Source organism: Molossus molossus, unplaced genomic scaffold (genome assembly GCF_014108415.1).
Source record: "Molossus molossus isolate mMolMol1 unplaced genomic scaffold, mMolMol1.p scaffold_m16_p_14, whole genome shotgun sequence".
NCBI classification, from domain to species: domain Eukaryota; kingdom Metazoa; phylum Chordata; class Mammalia; order Chiroptera; family Molossidae; genus Molossus; species Molossus molossus.
The window spans coordinates 58,567,957-58,585,759 of record NW_023425349.1 but is presented as its reverse complement, the minus strand read 5'-3'; the positions used below and the strand labels follow the sequence as shown (position 1 = coordinate 58,585,759).

Below are 17,803 nucleotides of genomic sequence, written 5' to 3'. Positions count from 1 at the left end.
AGAAATGATCCAACACTATACCATGTGTTAGGAGTGTTACAGAGATAAAAGAAACGAAGTTCTTGCCTTCAGTTACTTAAAAGACCAGCAGCGCACTAGGGTCCAGAGTGATGCCCAACCTTTAGAATTGGTAAATGACAAGACAGTTGGTCTGAGAGCACTGATTCTAGCCTTGTATACATACTCAGCTACCTTGCCCAGGGTGGTGTTGACAAATCTAATATACGATTTTTCTTACTTATACATTTTCTGGGGTTGGATGAAATAATCCCTAAGATGCCCTTGCTTCAAAATTTAAATTATAGATGCCTAACTCTATGATCTAGTTACTAGTATAGTCTCCTGCTTTTTCCAACTTTATTGAAATATGATTGACACAATATTATGTAAGTTTAAGGTACACAATGTGATGATTTTATAAATGTATATAATGAGAACTGATTACTAAAATAAGGTTAGTTAACACATCCATCACTCAGTTACGTGTGTGTGTGTGTGTGTGTACAGTGAGAAGTTTAAAGATCTACTCTCTTAGCACATTCAAATATATAATAACTCTAATCACCATGCTGTATATTAGATTCCCCAGAACAGATTCATCTTGTAACTGCAGCTTGTCCACTTTGACTACATTTACCCATTTTTCTCACTCCCTCCACATCTGGCAATCACCTATCTATCCTCTGTTTCTATGAGTTTTGCTTTTTTTTTTAAGATTCCACATATAAGTAAGAGCACAAATATCTGTCTTTCACTGATTTATTTCACTTAGCATAATGTTACCCTCAAGGAGGTTCATCCATGTTGTCACAAATGCCAGGATTTCATCCTTTTTATGGCTGAATATAATACGCCATTGCATAGATATGTATACCACATTTTCTTTATCCATTGATTCAACAGGCACTGTTTTTAAAAAGAATCTTTAAAAAAAAGAGCCACCATATATAATTCTCACATATACTTTATGAGAAGAACACAAGCTGTTTCAGGATACCCTCTTTTTACCCTCAAGATTTTTGTTGTTCTTGTTAACCCTTACCCATGGATATTTTTTCCCATTGACATTTATTTATTTATTTATTTATTTATTTATTTATTTAATCCTCACCTGAGGATATTTTTCCATTTTTTGTACAGATAGAGTGGGAGGGAGAGAGAGGAAGGGAGAGAAAGAGAGAGAAACATCGACGTGAAGGGACACATCGAGTGGCTGCCACCCGCATGATCAACCAGGGCCGGGGACAAACTGCAACCGAAGTACGTGCCCTTAGCGGGAACCAAACCCGGGTCTCTCCGGACCACAGGCCGACGCTCTAACCGCTGAGCCAAACTGGCCAGGGCTCCATTGACTTTTAGAGAGCATAGAAGGGAGAGAGGGAGGTGGAGAAAGAGAGAAATATCGATGTGAGAGAGATACATCGATTGGTTGCCTCCCAACCCAGTCAAGGCCGGGGATCAAACCTGCCACCCAGGTACGTGCCCTTAACTGGGAATCAAACCCATGACCCTTTGGTGCAAGGGCTGATGCTCTAACCACTGAGCAACACTGAGAGCCCTCAATATTTTCAAAGTACTCATCACAAAAGGAAACGGAATTAACTAGAACAGTCACATTTGTTGTATAAATGTGTATCCCAAGCTAAATATGCTATTGGTGTATTTTGCATTCATGATGAATAAGTCTTATCTTTACAACGTATGTTTAAAAAGAAAATCCAAGGAAACAACTAGAACTAAGAGCTAATGAAGTTCACGCCAGCAATAATATCACCTGACCTCCCGGCACTGTTAGATTCCCATTAGCTCCTTTGAAGCCACCATTTCAAAAGAGGTATAGAGCTCCTCTGGAACCCCAAACTCACTATGTGAGATTGATTCTTAAAGAAGTCAGGTCTAGGATACTTTAAATGCAATCATTCCAGCTACAAAATCCAAAGAATCATACTTAAGTGTTTAGTAAAAATTAACATTGTAACACTTACTACCACACTAAATAAGGGTGTTAAAGCCAAAACATCAATGTTATGCTGCTTCTCTACAGTGCTTAAACTCAATTCAGGAGAAAAATTTCAAAATAAAGCTTCATAGACGAAGTTCACTCAAAATGGATAAATTGAAATAAAACAATTGATTCACTGTGAATCTGCATTATTTCCACTTAGAAATAAGAAATTATGTAGGTCTAAAAGATCATTGTAAAGTTCTATTGAAGAGTTCCATTTCTATTGTAAATTAAAATATTTACATGGTATCTCTATTAAAATACAAAAGGCTTACTGTATATTCCGAGGGTATGAGGGGTGAAGATTAATAGAAAGATATTTTAAATCAATTTCCTTCTTAAGGCAAACAGCATAATTAATCTGAAGCAGCCTTAGAATCAGGGTGAGTGGCCTAAGTCTGGCCCTGGCTCTGCCATGCAAAGAACAGTGGTACCTTAGATAAACAAAGGACTGCTGGGGGGGGGGGGGCACAGGAGCCAAGCAGTAACTGTGGGTGGAACAGAGAACTCTCCACACCTTGGAGAACTGGACTGGCATAACGCTAAACCTATACCTGAGAGTAAATGAGAAGACATCCCTGGTCAAACTGTTTCTATCAGGCTTAGCTTTGGCTGCTACAGTGGGAATAGGACCTGCATGGTAAACAAGAGTTGAATATATTTATTGTAGCAGGACTTTCTGGCTGATTTACAGATGCTCTACATTTACAGTTTTTGTTAACATAATGATCCCACTAAAAGAAATACCAAAATGTTTTCTGGACCTACTAATGAAAAGACTTCTTAAGTTGGAGATATAACCTCTCTAACATCAAATATATTAGATTACTCAAACTAGAAAGAGTGTCCACATTTTCACCCATTTCCCTCTCACTAGCCAAAGTGAATGTCAGCAATGAAAATTAAAAATAAAAAACATTCAGAAAGACATCCCCACAGACACCTTTAATTTACAATCACCATATGTCTATTTAAACACCGAGAGGAAAACATAAATAATCATGACATAAATTTTTATCATGCAAGGCATTTTCCTTATATTGTACTTCAGGTTTTTAACTTTGGTTGCAAGGAAATTTAATTAATCGTCATTAGCAATCACTGAGGAATAAAGCAACTGCTACTATAACTATCAAAACCATCAAGCTGAGCATATGCTCTAAGATCAGGAGTGAGGGATATGGTGTTAAGATCTGACAGGTTCTACCTTTCAAGAGTGTTCTGATACCTCTTAAAAGAGAACTTTTTAAGAAAATTAAGGTAGTACATAATTAAATGGCAAAATGAATGACATACTAGATTAATGAAACAGGACTCAGTGCTTGAATATAAGCTAAAGTTTCAAGAGGGTCTCCAGGAAAAACAATTTAAATGAAGAGGGATCTGTGTCCCCCAAGCTGGGGATCATTTGTGGTTGAAGTTTCTGACTCAAGTTCACAGCAATGCTGGAACAGGGGTAGAACTCTAAAATGTGTTCCAATATGAATACATGAATAAATAAATGGGGAAGTCCTCATGCTTCTTGAAGAGTTGTGTATGAGCATGGTTTCCTCACAAAAGATCCCCACCTTAATTGTTACTTTAAATACTTATTTTTCAGAATCACAAATTAGAATAATATTTTGGACCTGCTCCGATAAACTGGCAGTCTCTGTAGGTGCCAGAGATAAGGAGTGACACCTAAAATGTTATTTAATATTTCTACAATGAATATAGAGCAACATGTACAATGATTTAGAAAGAGAAGACTAGAAATACAGTAACTGTGGAATTATAAAAAAAAGCATGTATACAATCTTACCTTACTTTAGATTTAATGTGTCCACAGTGGAAGGAATGAGAAGAGGAGCTAAGATACATTAACATGAGCTACTTACTGCTGTCCACGCATTTCTTTTGCACCGGGCACATAACCATCCATCAGAGATTTCATGAGAAGGGATACCATAACAACCTATAAAATAATAATATGAATTAATGAATTAGGTCTTTTGCATTGTGACAATAATACACATCTTAGCACTGAATGAATAAAATCAGAACAAATGCCTACCATACAATTTTTGGTTCTTAGAACAAAACAAAGGTTCTTTTGGTTCTCATGCCTCATACCTAATAGGACATCAGTTCCATGAAATTTGAGAGTGTGAGTCTTAATAATAACTAACGCTCACAATAGTTATAGAGAATACTGATGATTCTTGAATGGGCAATAATAAAATTTCTAAACTTTGTCTACTCCTTTACTCACGCAAAACATATTTCAAAACAAGTTAGTTGTAATTGGTGAAGCAAAGTTTGAAGTTTTCATTTTTTTCCTTTTTTTAAAAAAATCTTCACCCAATGATATTTTTCCATTTATCTTCAGATAGAGAGGGAGGGAGGGAGGGAGGGAGAGGGAGCGAGAGGGAGAGAGAAACATCAATTAGTTGCCTCCCATACAACCCCTACCAGGGCTGGGGACCGAACAGCAACCAAGGTATGCCTTTGACCAGAATCGAACCCATGACTCTTTGGTCCATGAGCTGATGCTCTAACCATTGAGCCCAACCAGCCAGGGCTTGAAGAAGTTTTAAAATAAAACAAACTTTGACATATTTTTAAATTAATGTAATTTAAAATTACATGTCAAAAATTATGTCTAACTAGCTTTAATTTCAATGATAGGGACAGAGGATACACAATTCATGCTCAGTGATGAAGGGATGTGTTTAATTCTACTTGTCTATTTCGTTCATGCCTGACTCAAAATAACTATGTAAGGAGATGGCAGTTTAAACAAATACATGTAGAATTATAAAGAACAACAAATGTGTTATTCTGACTTCTTAAAATAAGAGGGTTTTCAAGGATTTAAATGAGTAATTTTTAATATCGCCTTTCTATAACATTTCAGATGAGAAGAGATAATAACAAAAGTGAATTACCCAAAGAAAAGCCTATCATAGTTAAGCAAAACCATAAAATATTTAGTTCAAGCACATGTTTATGAAATATGGTTAAACTGCATATAGCTAGTATATTCAGAAGTCAAGATTAAAATCCTAATATTTTTGTGAAATGGTGCTTTGCCTCTAATGTAGGGTGAGAGAGAGAGAGAGTGTGTGTGTTTGTGTGTGTGTGTTAAAAAGTGATATAAATACAGTAAGAACTTCTCTGCTATAATTTTATTTCAAGCAGATTATGTTCAAATCCTTTGGGGAAGCTAATAATATCTAATTAATAAAAAAATGACAGACAGTAAGGCTATCTCAAGCCTAACATAAAACCGGTATTATACTGGGGTAAATATGGAAGGTAATACCTGTATTATAGACCATTCATACTACATTAACAGAGATAATCCCTACAAAAGTATGTTAACAGAACATGTGAGTCAGTAAGATCCACTGATAGATCCACTGGAGAAAAAAGAATGATTATACCTACTCACACTTTCATTTTAGACATGAGAGAAAGAATGATCTAACCATTAAGAATACCAATAGTTCAATGCAACAGATTTGGCAGGTTACAACAGGGTAAGATATATAGAGACGGTGAAGCACTGAAAGCCTGCGATTGATGAGAGAGAGATTCATTTACTTGCATGAACCCGTACGCAGCACTTTGCACAGGAAATCAGAAGGCTTGTTCCATCCTCTTCTAGGAAGGCATTAGGTGGAGAATATTCTATATTTTCTTCGCTATAAATAAAACACATCTCTGGAATGAGGGGTTTAGTTTTTCCTCCTGAAGCAACCACTTCATCTAATTTTGTCTCCCATCTAGAATCATTTTCTTCATTGCTGCTATCTGGCTGAAAAACACAATTATTTCCACATGAGTGAAAAAACATGAAAAAGAATTCATCATTTGTTCTGGTCACTCAAATCTACTAACAACTGTTCCATCCACTAACTTCCAGCTTCTGTTCCTCCTCTGGCTCTCCTTGACCCAACTATTAGTTTTTTACTAATGCTCTTCCTCCGGCTCCCATCCAGGTGCAAAGCTGTAGGAACAAGAGGACAGTCTGTGCATCTGCTTGTATGAGAAGGTAATGAGCTACTAAAACTATGTTCTTAAAATAGTTCATGGAAAGCATCAGTTTTACTGATGATTTTTTTTTCATTTATTTATTTGCACTAAGTTAACAGACCTGGTTTCATTTACTGAAGAATCTTACCCCTGAAGGGGTGTTTTAAAGACCTAAGTTTAAATCTGTACAAAAGTATTTAGAGAGTTTCTGAAGGCTTCTGCTCTCTACAACGTTTAAAAACATCAAGACAGAAAGATCTGGTAAATGTCACTAAATGAAAAATATAATGTGCAAAACAAAATTGTCATCTCTCATCAAAATATAAGAAAAATGTTTACTGTTTATTTGAAATTAATCCACTTATCAGCAGAGAACTGATATTAATAAATTTCCCTAAATCTTACCATTTCAGTGGGAATTTTTAAGTTACTGGGGAAATACATAGGCAGATTATAATATAGAAATAAGAATCAATAAAAAGTTTTTCCAAGAAAAGAGAAATTTAATGTCTTAAAAGGAAAACAAAAGTGTTTGTCACTCACCAGGGCCACATTCAAAGATGAGTGAGCAAACTATTTCTTCTATTTACAGAGATCTGAAAATGTGGCATATCACACATTTTCATGCTCTGAAACATCTGAACATAAAAGCATTAACTTTACATGGAACTCTAAGATGTGATCTTGAATAAAATATTTCCAACTCAGTTAGTGAAAATATAACCCAGAACACAATGTTCACAAAAATGTACTTTATTGTAGATCATGTAGTTCCATCACCCTTAACAGATTCCTAAAGATCATTCTGTGTGTGTTAGAGCTGGAGTATGTGGCCCTCAGTGAACTAAAATGCTATCAGTAAACGGATATGGAATGATATTGAAGACATCATGCATTGCTGGCATCATGCACAGCTGACTGAAGAGGGTGAGCTGGACAGTTCAGTTTGAATTGAATCCTGCTGTGTCCCTTGCATGTTCCATGGGGGAAGTTGAGAGATTTTAAATGTGGTCCCAGAGCTGACATTTATATTTTTGAGAGTGATATTTTAACCATAAAATAGAGACTAGGTCTAAGATCTCTTGTTAAGCTTTAAGTTCTGTGTTTTTTGGTGAAAGGAATAGAAAGAAAGGTTGGAATTGCCCCTTGACCAAAATAAACAAAGGCCAACAAATAAACCAATCATTAATTCAAAAATGATAAAGCACTGTCAGAGAACTGTCTCTCAAGCAGCACTTAGAAATTCTGTTTGGGGCTCTATGACAGCCATTAGGTACATAAATATCGTCTTCCTTTTCATGTGCATACTTACCTTACGATGACTCACCTGTGCTTTCACAGTCACAGAAAGTGCATCAGTGAAAGGAAACCTTGACAATGACCCCTCCACCCTCATTACCTTGTAGTACGGCATGAGGAGAGCACAGATGGCACAGTGTGGCTCCATTCTGCCCACTGCTGCATTATACTCTTGCTCAGCCACAAAGTTTGGGGACTTTGTCTGCCAAAGGTGGACCAGAGGCTTTGCCCAAGATTCCGTTTCTTCCACTTCTTCCTCAATTAATGGAACCTCAGCCAATTCTTAAGAGACAGGGCATGAAAACATAATGAGCATGGGACCCAGGGACAAACAACCCTGGTTCTAAAAGAAGCAAATATTCCAACGTGTCTTGTGATATTAATGTCAGACAGGAAACCTGTTTCATCTTTCAAATAAACTCTGAGAGAAAAGGAACAAAAGTTTTCTTTTCATCCTCCTTATGTTCAAAACTGGATCAGATGTGATGGCTAGATGACCACCCTCCTTTTGACAGCATCCCCTCCCTGCCAGGAATAACGAAACTGTTCCCTCCTTTCAACTCCACTATTTCCGTGTTTCTACTGCTACCACGACACCTCCCGTGGTAAAATAGTTCTTACGCGTGAGATAATCTCCAGCTAAAACAAGAATTTGCTAACCCAGTAGCTGTCTTACCAATATTTTTAGTTTCCTCACCTAACATAGTACACAGTTCTATATAAATTTATTTATTTTTATTTTTATTATTTTAATTTATTTATTTTTCTTACAGATGTTTCTCCTTTTTCGCTCACTGATACCCTCCTCCCCGCTATATAAATTTATCAATTGGACTTCATTTAATTAACTTTTGGGCTCAAGAATTCATGACAAATAACATCTACAGAGCATCTATCATGTGTCAAAAAATATACTGACATTACATGGATATAAAAGACAATTTTTATGTCAAGCCTTCTTATTTGTTCAATCTGACGCCCCCAGAGGGTCAAAACTCTTAAGCATGTACATCTGTTAACAAAGAAGGGGCAGAAATCTACTCCACAAAAATACCCTTTTGGAAAATTTTATACAAGAGAGAAAAATACAGAAAGACCTGACAGATTAAGAGAAAAAAAACTCTTCATGCCAACAGCAGAGCACAGTATATGAGAGCAGGTGGCAGCAACCACAGCTACATCTATACTTAATGTCTAGAGCATTGACACTTTCTAAAATTCCTCTCCAGTAACTGTCACAGACATGAGATATGTCACAGATTGTGGGCAGTGTCCTCAAGTCCCAAGCACAGGTGTTCTTGTGAACTTGCCTGCACCAGCCCTTGAATTGTTGACTTAGCTATTATAGAAAAAGAAGTAGTGGATAAGGACAATTCCTGAGAATGAACAGGGAGCAGGAGGTATAGACAAGGGCTACGGCAAAATATGACCTATGATAGCCTATGCAAATTGAGCTTGTCCTCAAACCCTCTTAGCAATGACCTGGTAGAGGACCATTGTCTATGCTATCCTCCAAAGATGAGGTCATTCTCTGGACCAATAACATTTGTCTTCTGTTTGGATACTCTCTGAGCCAGAGTATGCACCATAAGTATGTAATACCATACGTTAAAAATAGTACAGCAGCAATACGGTGCAGCACCAACTGTCAGTCCAGAAACATACATTTAAATTTAAGCCCTTTGATAAAATTGGACACGTGAGAAAAGAAATGAAACTAGACCACCTTCTCACACCATATACAAAAATAAATTCAAAATGGATTAAAGAGTGAAATATAAGACTCAAAACCATAAAACTCCTCGAAGAAATATTGTTTTAGTAATATTTTTTATATATCTCATCAAGCAAGGGAAACAAGAAAATAAACAAATGGTACTACATAAACCTAAATATTTTTTGCACAGCAAAGGAGACCATCAACAAAACAAAAAGACAACCTACTGAATAGAAGATATTTGCCAATGAAACAGTAATAAGGGGTTCCAAAATTTATAAAAAACTCAGACAACTCAACACCAAAAAAACAAAACAAAACAATGCAGCCACTATGAAAAACAGTATGGAGATTTCTCAAAACATGAAAAATGGAACTGCTTTATGACCCAGAAATTCTACTTCTGGGTATCTATCCGAAGAAACCCAAAACACTAATTCAAAAGAATATTTGCACTTATTCAAAAGTATATATGTTCACTGAAGTGTTATTTACAATAGCCAAGCCATGGAACAAACCCAAGTGCCCATCAATAGACAAGTGGATAAAGAAGTGGTGAGATAGATAGATAGATAGATAGATAGATAGATAGATAGATAGATAGATAGATAGACAGACAGAATGTATGTATATATCACCACACACACACACACACATATTATATATATATATACACACACATGCGCGCGTGCACATATATACATATACATACACACACACCATGGAATATTATTCAGCCATAAAAAAGAATGAAATCTTACAATTTGAGATAACATGGATGTACCCTAGAGGGTTTATGATAAGTGAAATAATTCAAACAGAGAAAGACAAATACCATACGATTTCACTTATATGCAGAATCTGAAGAACAAAATAAGTGAACAGACTCAGATGCAGAGAATAGACTGAGGTTGTGGGGCAGGGGGAAGTTAGAAGGTGCAGATTGGTGGTTGCAGAATAGCCATGGGGATGTGGGGTGCAGCACAGGGAATACAGGCAATAGTATTTGTGGTGATTATGGCTATGTGTAGTGCCAGGCAGCTACTGGAATTATCAAGGGGATCACTTCATAGATTTTGTGGTAGTCTGACCACTGTGTTGTGCACCTGAAACTAATATAAAATACTATTGAATGTCACTGTAATTTTTTTAAAGTAAACAAATAAAAATTTAAAACTTTTCATTCTGAAGGGCTGTTGCTTCAGGAATAATACTAAAATAAAACAGTAAATATAAAACTTCTTTTTAAATCCTAAAAGTGCTCAAGTTCTTCATAAATTCTAAAGTGAAATATGAATGTATATGTTATTCCATAAAATCCATCCAATCATCTCATTTTCATTTGATCAATTTGATTCAACGCTGGAATGTTTCATGAGGGGGGAAAAGATAGATTCCATTGAATCATAAGTTTATGATGATGAGTATTCAGATTTTAATTTAGCTTTAAAAGTAAAAAATACTGGCACATTCTTGAAGGTATATATTTTGCATCCTGAAATTTCCTCAACAAATTATTCATCCCTCCTCTATCTCCAAGAACTCTTGCTTATCCTTGAACCATGGCTTTGTTCAAGCCCAGAATGACCTTGGCTACTGCCTTTCCTAAATTTATGATATTCTTATAACTACAAGTCTCAATCCCTTAGGGAACCAAGAATGTTCTGGAGGAGAAAGTCTCATCAGGATATCTAAATAATCACATCATTACATTATTCCAAATGAAAACCCTTCCTTTCAGCCGATAAACATCTTCCTCTATACTATCATCCACTTAGTTTAAATTTCTTTTCTTTATTGATTTTTAGAGAGGAAGGAAGAGGAAGAAAGACAGAAACCTTAATGAGAGAGAACACTGACTGGCTGCCTCCTGCATGTCCCCCACTGGGGATTGGGCCCACAACCTGGGCATGTGCCCTAACCAGGAATTGAACCAGCGACCTCTTGGTGCATGGCTGGACGCTCAACCACTGAGCCATACCGGCCGGGCCATCCACTTAGTTTTAAAAATATACTTTCTATCTTCCAATATACAGATGAGGAAAAATGTTATTCCATTGTAGCTTTTAAGTGTTTTGATCATTTGGCATCAGTGAGTAGGAATTTCCTCTCTTCCTCCCTTTCTTCAATTACAGCTGACTGATAAACCCCTAGATGTCTCACTATAATCTCATTGGTATATAATTACCTCAGAACATGATGTATTTTGTAAGATGCTGAGCAATGAAAATAGACCATACTGTTTTACAGATTTTTAGAATATCAGATTAGTTCTCACAACATTATAAAAAAAAAGAGGGTAGGGACAGATATTATTAAGCACACAAACACATAGACACTGTAGACATTCAATGAATATCAGTATTTTTTTTACTGTAATTATATCTTTTTTATACAAGCATACCAATAATCAGAAGATTGTATACAGCTCGGAGTCTCATCCTGAATGCCACAGTTTGCTGTAGAATGGAGAGAATGAGACAAAGAAAAGACCCCTGTGTACTGTATGAAAGTTTGGGAAATCCGTGAAAACCAACATAGAATTCCTTTTTTCCCTAACTGTATTCTCTGCAAGAACAAAAGAAGAGCTAACAGTATAACAGCAGTTCTCAAAGTAAGCTCTGTGGACTCCAGGAGACACACACAGAATTTCACAGGGTCTGCATGGTCAAAAATACTTTTATAATACATGAAGGGTTAGGGGTTAGGGAGCAACATTTCCTCTCAAATTAATAAAAATTCTCAAGGTGTAGTGGGGGCCCCACTGAGAAGTGATCTTAGGGATTGTTATACACGTAATGATTAAGTATTTATTTTGGTTACTTTCTACATAAATCAATTTATGCTGTTTTTCATATAAAAGTGCAAATAGGTTAAAAAGCTTATATAAGTAAAGAGTGAAACTAAAATATCAGTTCAAGTGACCAGAATTTTAAATCTATGGCAAACACTGTATTGCTAATGTAACACATTAGGTAAAAGATGTAACAGAGGCCCTGACTGTGTGTTCTAGAACAATGGTGACTAAACTATTCTGAGTAAGCCAGCATGGCTAGAGCTCTGATCCAACTCTAGTAAAATAAATAGAGCTTTATTCATGCAATTTGAGCTGTTGTAAAGTTTAGTTATAATTCTAAACCTCATTTTCTCCATCTGCAAAATGAGTATAAGATAATCTAAATTACAGGGTTTCCCACCAGGTTATATGTGATACCAGACATAAAGCTGCTACTCATTAGTATACAAGACCTAGGTCCTCAATAGATGATGGTTTCTTCTGAGGTAAGGCAGAGTTTGCCACCCCAAAATGTGCCTTTTGGAATATTGATTATTTCTAAACTACAGAGCCTGCTCTAGAAAGGGAGATGTCATCCAAGATAACTATAGTTTAATATGAATTACCATGTGGTAGGCTGGGAGGAACATAGCAAGGCCCCTTTAATCAGAGTCCCATTGTAAATGATGGCCCAGCAAACAATTATTTACCAGATATTTGTTTTTCCATATTCATGTGCATGGCCTTCCTGGCCTTCTGAAGTTCTAAACCACAATCCTTTCTCCTCAGCTCAAAATAGCATACAAATCCCTCAATCACCTGATTTGTCATTGGGTCTCATATTCTTATGGAACCCCATGTGTACTTATATATCAAATTTGCTTATGTTTCTGTTAATCTGTCTCATGTTAATTTGATTATTAGCCCAGCCAGAACAATTTAGAAAGGTGGGAGAAAATTATTTTTTGCATCACCCCTCCATACTTCCTTCTGAGTCTCCAGCATAATCTTTGCAAAAAGATTACTTAAAATATATACCCTAATACTAAACTTTTAATATGACCAAATTAAAACAGGAATAGCCTATCTAGACAGAAACCAAGTTATCTCATAGATAGATGGGTGGGTAGGTAGGTAGGTAGGTAGATAGATAGATAGATAGATAGATAGATAGATATCTCAAAAGTTTTCTTTTTTCTTTCAGAGAATAACAAAGCCTCCATTCTCCCATTCAGTAAAAAATATTACTGAATATTATTTATAATAACAAAAAAAAAAGATTAATGTCCTTTACAAAAGTATCCTCCAAAAAAGTACTCACTTAAAATTATATAACTATGTCATGGCCATATTATGTCAGCATTGAAAAGGGTGCTTTTGAAGAATATTAATGAACTATAACATATATATATATATATAAAATATGAAATAATATTAAGTAAAAATCAATATTATCTTAGTGGAACAATCAGGACACAAAACTGTATCCAGTGACATCAAGAATGATGTCTCCCTGGCCAGTTTGGCTCAGCAGTTAGAGTGTCGGCCTGCGGTCCAGAGAGACCCGGGTTCGGTTCCCGCTAAGGGCACGTACCTCGGTTGCAGTTTGTCCCCGGCTCTGGTTGGGTTGTGCGGGTGGCAGCTACTCAATGTCCCTTTCACATTGATGTTTCTCTCTCTCTCTCTCTCTCTCTCTCTCTCTCTCTCTCTCTCTCTCTCTCTCTCCCTCCCTCCCTCCCTCCCTCCCTCCCTCCCACTCTATCTGAACAAAAAATGGAAAAATGTCCTCAGGTGAGGATAAAAAAAAAATTTTTAAAGAATGATGTCAATTCTATAAAAAAAATATATTTAAAAGTCTGGAATAAAAGCCCGGCTAGTGTGGCTCAGTGGTTGAGCATCGACCAATGCACCAAGAGATCACTGGTTCGACTCCCAGTCAGGACACATGTCCAGGTTGTGGGCCTGATCCCCAGTGGGGGGCATGCAGGAGGCGGCCAATTGATGTTCTCTCTCATCGATGTTATTATCTCTCTCCTCCTCTCTCTCTCCAATATCAATAAAGAAAAAAAAATTTTTTTTCTTAAATTACAAAAAAAGTCTGGAATAAAAGGTGTGTGTTATAAATTTTTATAATTATAAAAATATATAATTTTTAGAGTTAGAAATACTGTTAAAAAGAATATTAGGTAGTTCCTATGAATTTGGGAAAACCTTAGTTTAAAAGCAGGCATATGTCAGATTTATTCACTCCTCACTAAAGGCTTTTTGAACAAATTTTACTTACTCATTGTAAGTAGATTTCTCAACAGAAAACACTGGGGCCATTGTGAAAGGGCTGCTGCCAGGACTCGCTGATGGAACCTGGCAGATGGGGAAAGCCATCAACTAGACTACAGCACAATTTCCCTTTACCAATCACCACAATGGTTTTGCTACTGAGGTTATGTTCCAGTGATGTGTTTTGGCTGGTTTAGCACAATTCGCTGTTATGAAGACTACAGCAGCATCTGTTATCTTTCAGGTACTTGAGCAAAATCTCAGCCCTGGGAGGCATTATATATAATGGTTTCAAATGTCCTGGAGGAAATTGGGGGTGAGAAGGGGTGAGTGGAAGAGGGCAAGAATGAGTTACTCAAAAAAGCAAAGAAATCCAAATTTGGGGACTTTATTGTTCCCATACAAAATATTATATAATCTGTCTGCAAGCTGTAGTTCAATGATTTTTATAAAACTTTAAATTTCAAAGATTTGTTAATGTGTATTCAAAAGTATAAAAGAGAAAAAAATATATTAAGTACAAAAGAAAAAAAAAATCACAGGACTTTTTAGGTATGATTTTTCTGGCAAGTGGTGACATTAACGAAAAATTAAATTCTGCATTACAGTACCCTTAAAATGCTGATGTAATAATGGATAACAGAGAAGTCCACCGTTTTAGGTCTAAAGCACCTAAAAAATTAAATGGACAGATAGAGTTTTATTCTTTATGCATAACTTTGAAATAACAGAGATGTCAAAAACCTTTCAGAAAGATACATTCCAAATCATTCAATATACTGCTTTAACAAAAACATTCCAAAGCACACTCCTTCAAATTTCCTATTACACAAAAACACCCTGATAAACTTATGGTACCTCTGGGGAAGTGCATTTCGCTGAGAAATTTGGCATTATGGAAGTTGCTTTAATTTTTTTTAAATGTTAATGCGTCTTTTGCATATGTATATACTCTTACAATACACATGGACAACAAGGCCCATGATCTCTATCAACAGAAATGGCTGGTTCTTATGAGACATTTATATGTGATCACTTTAGTTTCCTTATCAGTACTGGGGCTATTATTGGGAGTTGCTAGTGTGATAAAGTAAAAAGAGTGGAAACCTGGGAATGAGACAGAATCTAACGCCTGTTATCTACCAAATGCCAGCCTTGTGACCTTGAACAAGTGAATTTATGTCTCTGAGTTTGTTTTCTCAACTGTAAAAATAACATCATCTATCTTTAAAACTTGTAAATAGCAATTGCTAATAATATATATAATAGGAAGAAAGCAGCGCAGTGGATTTTCACATGTTGGTGGGGATGGGGAAAAAAAACTTCTAAAAGACAGTTGGGAGGGGACTTCTGGTTAAGATGACAGCATACTCGCCTCCTCCCACAAACACATCAACTAAACTACAGAACAACCATCATTCAGAACCACCTGGAAATGACCTGAGAAGTGAGGGGTGCCCATCCCACAGCAGGGTTCCAGTGCCAGGAAGAGAAGTCCCCAGAACTTCTGGCTGTAAAAACCAGCAGGAATTGAGCCTGTGAGAGGCAGAGGCTGCTGGAGCTCCAGAATGTTCCTCACACAGGGCCTGCACATGGACTTATTCCCACTTGCTCCCCTGGGCTCCAGCACAGGGGAGGCAGATTGAAAGGCACCAGAGACATACAGAGAAGAACTGAGTTATTTGGCATCAGGGCAAGAGCTGAAGGGGCAGATTTCTCCCAGACAGATGTGCTGGTGAAGGCCACTGTTCCTCTGGTGAGCCCTTCCCCCACCTGACAGGGCCAGCAGACTGGTACTATATGTAGGACTCTAGCGACCAGGCCACACTATTTGCCCCTCCCTGGTGATTCTCTGAGGCCCTTCTCCCCACAGCTTCTGGGCCCACCCAAGCTGTTTCTAGTGGCTTCGCCATAAGAATGGCCTGTCTGAGTTCATGATTCAGATTTTCCTAAATCTCTCAGGCAAGCAGCATCTGGCCTCAGCAAGCCCCATACCTCTGGCCTGTCACTAGTGGCAGCTGGCCTTGGTTCGAAGCTTGGCCTTGTCTGGGTACCTTCAAGCTCAGCACAAGAAGCAACCATCTGCAGATAGCTTTGTAGCTGATGCCTGGTGGCCCAGGTAGAACACATGCAGTGGCTGACCTTGGCCTGCACCTCCCAAGAGACCCCAGAGCGAACACATACAGTGGACAGCTTTAGAACATATTAAAGTACCACCACCACCCAATCCCTTCCACAAGTGACACACTCAAGGGGTGGGATCAGTAGGCACCAGAGCCCTACTGAAGTAAATCTTGCTCTATGTAGTAGGCTTCTGCACAGCTGATCCTCCAAGGTAGTCAGGACTGGTCAGTGGTTACAGCCAGTCTTTGCAGCTGACCAGCCTAAATAAATTCCCCTCAATGATATGCCAATAGCAATTGAGACGCAGTTACAATAGAAGGGTGGATAGCACACATCAGGGGGTTGATGCACCTCAAGGGCCCAGCTGGTATGATCAGGAAAGCTATGCCACTGGACCCTACAGGACACCTACTAAATCAGGCCACCCTACCAAGCCTAGGAGATATAGCAGCTCTACCTAACATATACAAACAAACACAGGGAGGCAGCCAAAATGAGGAGACAAAGAAATATGTCCCAAATGAAAGAACTCAACAAAACTCCAGGAAAAGAACTAAACAAAATGGAGACAAGCAATCAGCTAGACTCAGAGTTCAAAACACTGGTTATAAGGGTGCTCAAGGAACTTAGTGAGGACCTCAAGAGCATAAAAAAGAACCAGACAGAAATGAAGGATGCAGTAATGGAAATAAAAAATAATTTACAGGGAATTAACAATGGAAAAGGTGAAGCCAAGAATCAAACCATTGATTTGGAATATAAGGATATAAAAAACACTCAATCAGAAAAGCAACAAGAAAAGAGAATCCAAAAAAATGAGAATAATGTAAGGAGCCTCTGGGACAACTTCAAGCATACCAATATTTGCATCATAGGGGTGCTAGAAGGAGAGCAAGGAATTGAAAACCTATTTGAAAAATAATGACAGAAAACTTCCCAAACTTGGTGAAGGAAACAAACATACAAATCCAGGAAGCACAGACAGTCCCAAGCAATCTGAACCCAAAGAGGCCCACACCAAGACACATCATAATTAAAATGTTAAGGTTAAATACAGAGAGAGAATCTTAAAAGCAACAAGAGAAAAGCAGTTAGCCACAAGGGAGCTCCCATAAGACAGTCAGCTGGTTTCCTAAAAGAAATTTTGCAGGCCAGAAGAAGTGGCAAGAAATATTTAAAGCGATGAAACGCAAGAACCTACAACCAAGATAATTCTATCCTTCAAAGCTATCATTTAGAATTGATGGGCATATAAAGAGCTTCCCAGTCAAGAAAAAGCTGAAGGGATTCATTACCACCAAACTAGTATTGTATGAAATGTTAAAGGGAGGTGGGGAGGAGGAGGGAGAGGCAGAGGGAGAAGAAGAAAAAGAGGAAGAAGAACAACAACAAAAATATGAACAGTAAAATGGCAATAGATACATATCTATCAACAATCGAATCTACAAACAAAATAAACAAGCAGAACAGAAGCAGACTCATAGATACAGAGAATTTTTTGTTGGATGCCAGATGAGGGGGTGGGGGATGGGTGAAAACAGTGAAGGGATTAAGAAGTATAATTGGTTGTTACAGACTAGTCATGGGG

General features: G+C 37.4%; 1 protein-coding gene across 16 annotated transcripts in view; it reads right to left on the bottom strand.

Moving 5' to 3' along the window:
* KDM4C (lysine demethylase 4C) overlaps positions 1–17,803 on the bottom strand; it is a 444,842-nt gene that overhangs the window by 176,103 nt on the left and 250,936 nt on the right. For 10 of the 16 annotated variants that reach the window (XR_004959514.1, XR_004959513.1, XM_036261620.1 and 7 more), the window contains 3 exons: positions 7,422–7,603; positions 5,591–5,804; positions 3,883–3,959 (listed from right to left, as the gene is read on the bottom strand). Coding sequence is in view for 12 of the 16 variants with exons in the window: in XM_036261620.1 (XP_036117513.1) it covers positions 3,883–3,959; positions 5,591–5,804; positions 7,422–7,603 (473 nt within the window). In the remaining 4 variants the exon portion in view is untranslated. Of the gene's footprint in view, positions 1–3,882; positions 3,960–5,590; positions 5,805–5,825; positions 5,996–7,421; positions 7,604–14,098; positions 14,176–14,702; positions 14,764–17,803 lie in introns of those variants that run through there. The other 6 variants (XR_004959515.1, XR_004959516.1, XM_036261627.1 and 3 more) reach the window with 6 other exon arrangements.